Source organism: Dromiciops gliroides, chromosome 3, assembly GCF_019393635.1.
Source record: "Dromiciops gliroides isolate mDroGli1 chromosome 3, mDroGli1.pri, whole genome shotgun sequence".
NCBI lineage: Eukaryota > Metazoa > Chordata > Mammalia > Microbiotheria > Microbiotheriidae > Dromiciops > Dromiciops gliroides.
The window spans coordinates 540,833,644-540,841,799 of record NC_057863.1 but is presented as its reverse complement, the minus strand read 5'-3'; the positions used below and the strand labels follow the sequence as shown (position 1 = coordinate 540,841,799).

At 45.1% G+C, this 8,156-nt stretch overlaps 1 protein-coding gene across 1 annotated transcript; it reads right to left on the bottom strand.

The window, feature by feature from the left end:
* Nucleotides 1-1,552: 1,552 nt before the first annotated feature.
* Nucleotides 1,553-6,827, bottom strand: LOC122750879. Its single transcript, XM_043997750.1, has 7 exons — nt 6,711-6,827; nt 4,817-4,966; nt 3,928-4,063; nt 2,734-2,878; nt 2,397-2,582; nt 1,847-1,989; nt 1,553-1,693 (listed from the first exon to the last, which is right to left on the bottom strand). The coding sequence occupies exons 2-7, from the start codon at nt 4,854-4,856 to the stop codon at nt 1,621-1,623; spliced, it is 723 nt and encodes a 240-aa protein (XP_043853685.1). The 5' UTR covers nt 4,857-4,966; nt 6,711-6,827; the 3' UTR covers nt 1,553-1,620.
* Between the last annotated feature and the right edge of the window lie 1,329 nt (nt 6,828-8,156).

Genomic DNA, 8,156 nt, shown 5'->3' with positions numbered 1-8,156 from the left:
AAGCGTGGATCAGACTGGATGGTTTTGGTGCATGGTTGACTTCTCATACTCCTGGAGGATGACTGGCCATTGCTCAAGCCATTTGGAGCAGAACTCAGCTTTGAATCAGTTTCTGCATTTGTGAGAACAAGGGACTCTTATTTTTCACTTGAAACATAATTAGATGGAGTCACTGCCAAAGCTGGGCTCATCCTCCCCATCCTCTTCTTAGCTCTGGCCAAGAATGGTCAAAGAGAAGCCTAGGCCCAGAACTGATAGCTAAGAGGGGGAAACTGGGTGATTCCTGCTTGGGAAGCATTCTGGAAAAAGGGTCTGAATTATCCAGAGCATAATGTTTCTCAAGCCTTAGAATTCTTGTCTTTAGGGTGTTTATGAAAACACAGAGATAACCCTTTTGGGAAAAGTTTGGTTGTTTTTTAAGCTATTCTGTGTGCCTCTCCCTTTCCTTGAGTAGCAGGTGGCAGTAGGTCTAGTCACTGCCATATTCTCATTTCCTCCTCACAGCTGAGTTTGTTTGATCAGGAATCTCTGGTTTCAGATTTACCTTTTTTTTTTTAAAGGACTCTCCATTATTTACCTTGCCAGGAAGTACGTAACTATGACTTCCCTGGCCTATGTCAAAACATACCATTAATTTGGATGAAGAGAAGAGATATCAGTTCTTTTTGCAGGAACTGGCCTGGTGGGGAAACAGATATACTGCTCTATTCCTGTTGATTCATGTGCTTAGTTGATAATATTTTAAATGTATAAGTTTCTTTGTTTCTCTTCCCATAAGTGTTTGGGGACACCACAGACTTGGAATGATGCTTCTAAGGTTAGCCTGCTAATAACTGGCTGTGGGATTTCATGACTTGGAACCAGAATGCACCATTATTTCCCTTGTAGGACTGGGAGAGGCATGGGCTGAGGTTTTTCAAAAGAGTAGGAATGTGTATCTTCCAAAAGATGTTCTCCTACTTCTATCTCTAATTTAATTAGTTCCTATTAGGTACTCGTAAAGTTACCTAATGACCCAGAATCTGGTGGTAGATCACCCAAGACAGCTTATATCCAAGGAGAGATGAAGAGATTCCATTTACATGTTGTAAAAGGTCATGGGAAGGGGGCAGCTAGGTGGCGCAGTGGATAGAGCACCGGCCCTGGAGTCAGGAGTACCTGAGTTCAAATCCGGCCTCAGATACTTACTAGTTGTGTGACCTTGGGCAAGTCACTTAACCCCAATTGCCTCACTAAAAAAAAAAGAAATTATAAAAAAAAAAGGTCATGGGAAGGGCAGACCATTTTATCAGTCAGATCAAGAGTCACAGTAGCTACAGAAAACTTTTTATTAAGGGGAAAAAAAGTTAGTCAGTTTTAGAACCTCTCATTCTTTGTTCTTTAACTCTTTCATACAGCTACTTAAGACCAGTTGAACAGTAGGATGGAACGTGTTCCAGACACAATACAGCTGATGACTTCTTGTGTCCTTGGTCAGTGCCACTTGAGGTGAATTAGTTTGGGGCTTATTTATTTTTCCCAGGAGAAGGTTGTATTCAAAGCTCTAGGGTGGCTAAAGTCCTTATTTTCTGGGTATGGAACTGTGGCAGAGGACTGCATCCTGAGCCACACATAGTTTGCTCAGGTGAGCTGAGTTGTAGGCTCTGTGTTTGTTGATTCTGTGTCCTGGTTTTGCATCAGAAGAGTTTTGGGCCTGCAAGAATAGTCAGAGAGAGAAAAAAAAGAGAATAGAGAAGCCAAAATTCTGGGTTTTGGAATTGACCCAGGGCTTCCCCAGGACCACTGGCTTTCTCTGGGACACAGCAGGCCCTTTGGTATCTATAGGACTGACTCCCTTGCTTTTTACCTGTATGCTTCCCTGTACACAGTGGTGAAGTCATGATTTCCCTCAATCCTGATGCCACTGCTTTTGGGCTTGAATAACTTCACCTTTTTGGCAATTGTAGGCATAAAGGTACTCTTGGTGGTGGTTTGGCTTTCAAATGGAAGCTAGAAATCCAAGTTATTGGGAAGAGAAAAAAGAGGATATTCAGTTGGAGTGGGAGAAGGTGAAATCTCCAACAACCAGGAAGGACCATCAACTACTCAGAGGTTATGAGAAATTATTCTACTGCAGGGAAAGGAGAATGATGGTGAAAATAGGCTATCTTGCCCCCTTTCCCCCATTCAGCATCTCCCCATCATCAGTAGGGCCTCTACCATCAGTGGATTTTGGGTTTTTTTATTTTTCTAATAGAAAAGGAAAATTCCGTGTGGCAAGGTTAAGTGATATCCTCATGATAATATAGCCAATGAGGGACAGAGCCTAGTCTCCTGTATCCCAGACCAGGTATCAGAGTGTGAACTGAGGACAGTGTCCAGAGGGTCAGTCCTTTCTCTCCTATCTACCCTCTTACCATAGGCTTAAGGTAGGTCCTATCATGGATATCTCCATGGCGGACCCGGGGTTGGGTTCCCCAGTTCTGGAAAAATTGCTTGTTGGTGGTGACGTCTTGAAACTTTACTTCAGGACCTCTGAATGTGCTGGTGGGCTGCTTGCCTGCGGCTTCTTTTATTGTTTTGAAGGGTGGTGGGTAGGAGACCTAGAAAGCCAACAGAGTGGCAGAAAATCAGTGTTCAGGATTTCCAGGAATTAGCAGGTTGAGGTAAACTTGGGCAACAGATTTTTCTACTCCACTGGTGTTCTAAGAGCCTGTGCTGGTGGCCATTTTGCTTAGGGTGTAACCTGATTACCTTGGTCACTGTGGAGTCATCAAACTTGGCATTGCTGTTCCGGACCATATTGGTAAGCTCATCCTGCAGGTGCACAGGTTTTGGCTGCTGATAGTTGCTTGGATCCCAGCCATCATAGGCTTCCTTGTGGACAGTACGAAAGTCTCTGCCATGCACGGAGAAAAAATAGAAATACAGGTGGAGTGAACAGTACCTGGGAACTTCCCAGGTGCACCAGATCTGAGGGCGTGCCATTTCCTTTGCCCATGATTTTCAAAAGTTTGCCTAAGCTCTTACAGTCCTTAGAAGATGTTTCAGATTTGTTTGTCTCATACCATGTTTGCTTATCCTAAATTCAGCAAAGTAGGGGCAATGCAAAGAAAGGAGGAGATGGGGAGGATCCCTAGAGACCCCAGCTAGGCAGCTAGGGGTTCCTGGCTGTAGCTTGGAAAAGGAAACCTGAGGAAATAGGTCACTTGGTGGGGGGTGGGGAGGGGTGGCTAGTTTTCCTTCCCATCAGGTATGAAGAGTCATTTCAGGGTGGAGACCATTTCCTTACCTGTATACTTGAAGAAGTGCTGCAACTTCTGGGTACTCTGGGAGGAATAGACAAGTGACTCGGGGTCCAAATGGGCCTCTGAGTTTTCATCCATGAGTGGGAGGCACATGGAGAGCCAGCCTGAGCCCCAGGGGGAGTCAGTTGTCAATGGGAAGAGAGGTGGGGCAAAATATGGGGCAAGAATGCCGTGTCCTCCAAGAGGTAGGAAACTGGGAAGAGGCAGGGCAACTTTCTGACAGTTGTGTAGGGAAGGCTGACCGCTCGCTCCCTGCCTTCTGGCCCAGGTTTTTGTACTGATTTCTTTCATGTAAGTGTGTGCACACTGCCCTTAATTTGGAGAGCATCTAGAATGTTTCTTCTTTGAACATGCTTGAGTGAGAGGCCTCCAAAATAGTGGCAAATAAGGGAACTCAGGATGCTAAGAAGGCCATTAACCTGCCCTGCCTGCCTCTAGTTTTGGAACTAAGAATATATATTTTTTGCTAATTTCCTGCCAAAGAGCAGTGCTCTTTTCTTTTCCTAACCCTAAAGCTGCCCTTCAGGTCATAAGTTAGCCACCTGAGATGCTGGTATTGGGACTGGTGCCTTATGAAGGAGGCAGGGCAGTTTGAATGTGGAGAAGACCGTAGGGCAGAGTTTAGAAGTTGCTCAGGTACCTAGTGAGACAGCCTGTGTAACTCTGATATTCCAGTGGTGCAACTTTTCTTCTTTGAATATGAACTGGAAAAGCTTGCTGTCCAGAGGGTGGGGGAGGTAAGAGTACCTGGTTGGTGGTGAGCATGTTGTGGTTACCTGAGGGCAAAAAGAGCAAGCACAGGGATGACATCACGAGATTGGGGGAAGACGCCTTCTGGGGCCTCTCTTTCTGTGCCTCAGGTACCCTCTCCGATAATGGGTGTGTAAGTCTAGGCAGGCCACAACTGCCTCCTAATCATGTCTCTAGGCCATTCCGTCAGGCATTAAGCAGAACATTGTACTAGGTGCTCCAGATGCAAAGAGAAGAAGAAAAATAATTCATGCTCTTAAGGAGCTCTTTTGCAAACCAGACCTGAAGAGGCCCAGTTTAGAATTTGAGGCCTTCCATTTCTCAGTGTTTTTCTGAGTAGTTTTAAGTGACTGAAAATAATACATATAACATAGGAAAGGAAACAGGATGGGGGTGTTTGGTTATAGTTGAGGCACTCTTAGGGGGCCTAGCTGACCTTGGAAACCAATGTTTAGTTAATATTCTTTCTCTAGTTCTTTGGGCTCATCTTTTTTTTTTTTTTTTTTTTTTTGGTGAGACAATTGGGGTTAAGTGACTTGCCCAGGGTCACACAGCTAGTTTTTAAGTGTTAAGTGTCTGAGGTCGGATTTGAACTCAGGTACTCTTGAATCCAGGGCCGATACTTTATCCACTGCACCATCTAGCTGCCCCTTTTGGGCCCATCTTTATTTTAGTTGGAGAGTAGTTGCTTTGGGGTATTTATGAACTGAGGGTTGGGTACAGGGAGTCTTCTCTCCTTTTTTATCTTAACTACCGTTTCCTCTAGGGACAAGTCTTACCTGGCTGGATAGGTCTCTTCACATAGCTGGTCCTAGGCATAATTTTCTGAGGCTTGAAACAGTCTTGGTGGCTTCTGTTGATGTGGTAATAATACTCAGGCTCAAATTGTTGGCCAAAGCAGAAGCCTGAGGAGGCAGGGGCCAGGCACTCTGTCGTGAGGAAGGATTACAGGTGATGCTGCAGAGGGTGAGGCCGCCTTCTGCAAAATTAACTCTTACTGTCTGTGGGGTAGCCTGCTCTGAGGAACATGATGAAAGCCCCTTTCCCAGTTATTTTTTCCTTAGGTTTAAAAGAAATAATAAGTCTTATTGATGCCCTTTGTTTTTACATCATAATAACTTGTGGATAGATCTCCTTCCCATAACTCCTCCCTTGAAGCAAAAACAGTTAAGCAAAACCAACTGACATATTGACCACTTCTGCAGTGCAGGCAGCATTCCGAAGCTCGCTGGTTAGTATGACAACTGTGGAATAAGGGAAATCAGTGTGGATGGCTCCCCAGAGTGGAGCAGGATTCCCTCAAAGCTGAAGTGGAGGTAGGAGCACAGTGTCATCTGATCACGTCTGCTCCACCCATCACTCCTCTGCCAGGCTCAGATGTTGCTTCTCCCTGCTCTTCTGGCCTTCTCTTGGACTATGTCTAGGCCTGCATGTTTGAAGTGGGCTACAAAAGCAGAAGGGGTGCTGTCCCACCTTTCTTAAAGGGAATATCTAGGGTAAGGATGCCCTAGCCCACCCCGAGGATACAGAAACACTGATATTTTTCTAGGCTGAGTAAAGCTACCTGCCCTCCCCCCCCCCCCAAATCCTCAGGGAACGAAGTACTTTCTTACATTTAAGGATTTAAGGAAATGGGAAGGCAGGTTTTCTCTATCCCCTACAAGCTCAAACAACTTCTTGTGTGAAAAGAGCAGTGTTGATTGGGGAATGGCTTACTTTGAGGGGAGTCTACAAGGAGTGCCTCATTTGGAGACAGGAAGGACTATATGTGAGGAGACCCCCACCTCAATTCTGGTCAAAGTTACAGTAGTCCTTGGGTTTCCTTTATGGGCAAAGGAAGATAGCAATGACTGGGAGATCCAAGGTATGAAGTTGTATGGAGGTGCAAGGCTAGCTTAAGTGTATGTGATACTGTGGAACTTTTCAGTACCAAACTCCTACAGTGGGGGTTGGAAATCCCACTACTCACTCTTTTGGAATCTGGCAAGCTGGGCTGCCAGGGAGCTGAGGTTTTTGATAAGTTAGGTGCTGGAACTTATGGGGAGGGGTTTGATGTAAGGTATTTCATATTTGTAGACAAGCTGCCTGTTTCCCTTACAGAGAGAGAAGGGATATTAATTAGACACTTTGCCTAGGACTGACCTGGGTGGGCTGAGATAGGCCTTCTTAATCCTCTCCTTAGAGAATAGTACCTCTGTGGTATGATGTGGTGTTACTAAGATCATATATGTAGAGCAGGAAGAGATCTTAGAAATCTTCTCATTCTATTCCCCCCCAACTCCCCCATTTTGATGAGGAAACTAATACCCTTGTCCTCTGAATTGAAACCTGTTGCTTTTTGTACTGCGCCACTTCTGTTTCCAGGCCCATTGGAACCTGTCCTGCAACAATTGGGTATTAGCAGAATCTCAGAGTTAGGTGTGACCTTAGAGGTCATGTAGTTTAACCTATATCTGGATAGGAGTCCCTTCTGCAAGAACCCTCGCAAGTAGTCACCCAGCATGCTATAGACCTGCCTGTCCTAAAGTAGAACAGCATCTTCGCTCAGCAGATAAGTCAATTTTACTTCCAGGATACACCAGGGAGAAGAAGATGGAAAAAACAAGGATGTGGGACAAGGGCAAGAGTGAACAGAAGAAGTTGGGGTAGAAAGAATGGATCAGGGGCACTCACCTGCAGTCAGAAAGCACAGAGGCAGCTGAAAGAGGGTGGTTGTGGCCGGCTAACTTCCTAGGTTACGTGGATAAAGTTTTTCTTTACAGCCTTATTTCCTAGCTCTGTTGCCGGCACTTGTACACTGGAACTGTGGTTTGGTGTGTTAGGGTTGCCATGGTCCTCCACATTTGAATGTGAAAGCTATCCTATGAGCCAAAGGATGATGAACAAAGAGGCACGACTGCTGTGATTTTTACTAAGAGGAAGGAATTTCTTAGTTCTCCCAAGAGTCCTGATGGCATTGCCAGTCAGTTCTTGTCTTGGCCATAGGATTTAGAATTGAACGGGAGCTCAGAGATCTTGTCCAGTCCTTTTGTTTTATAAATGAAGAAACAGGCTAAGGGAGGGGAAGTGATTTGTACAAGGTCACACAGTAGCAGAGCTGGGTTTAAAACTAGACCCTTTGACCTTAAAGCTAATGTTCTTTTCGTTATATATATCTGGGATCTGGGACTCCTGGGGTGGAGAAGGAGGGAGGAATAGTACAATCACTGATCTACAGAAGCTTAGATCACAGATGTTTGTTCTTTTTCTTATAGAATTTTAGATCTAGACAGATCATTAGGGAGCATTTAGCACAAACCTCTTATTCAGATGAGGAAAATGAGACTTAGACATTAAGACTTGCCCTGGGTCATAGAGCCAAATAGTGGCAGACCCCAAATCTAATTCCTAAGCCAGTGTTCTTCCCACTAAATGTATGTTGAATTGTATCATGCTGTTTCATAGTGTAGTGGAAAGAACATTGGCCTTAGAGTTATAAAATATGGGTTCAAGTCACCCAGGTAAGGGTTTTGGGGGTCACTGTGGCAGGTAAGGGGAGTGTAGGGATAGTTGGAAGTGAAAGATTCCCTCCAGAGAGGAAGCAGGCAAAAAACCTTTCATCTCAACTTTTTAGAAGCTATGAGACAGACTCTGGGCAGGTCACAGGAGCATCTGTTTCCTATATTCATAAAATGAGGATAATAGTGCCTAAACTGTTTGCCTCACAGAGTGGTTGTAAGGCATCCCCCCCCCCACACACACACACACATAAAAGGAATGCATTTGTTCATGTCATATCTGGAGCTTTGGGGCCAGAGTAGATTCTCTGGTCTCTCAATCCTCTCTGTCTTCCTCACTCCACTTTAATAATGAAAGTACCATGAATAAAATAAATCCATTCCTCCTCTGAGGAAAATGGAATAGGAGAGGAAATCTGTTCCAGTGCTTTCAAATGCTCCTCCTGCATGCCTAGGACTCAGCATCCCTGGACAAGAGACAGCTCCTCCCTTAGTGGCCTGAGATCTCTGTGGCCTAGAGGGCTTTGCTTTCCATTTCTGGGTGAGATGCAGCAGACGGCCAGCAGAGGCCACTCTGACACCACCCATTTTTGCTGAGGGACTGAGGGATGGCTAAGGAAGT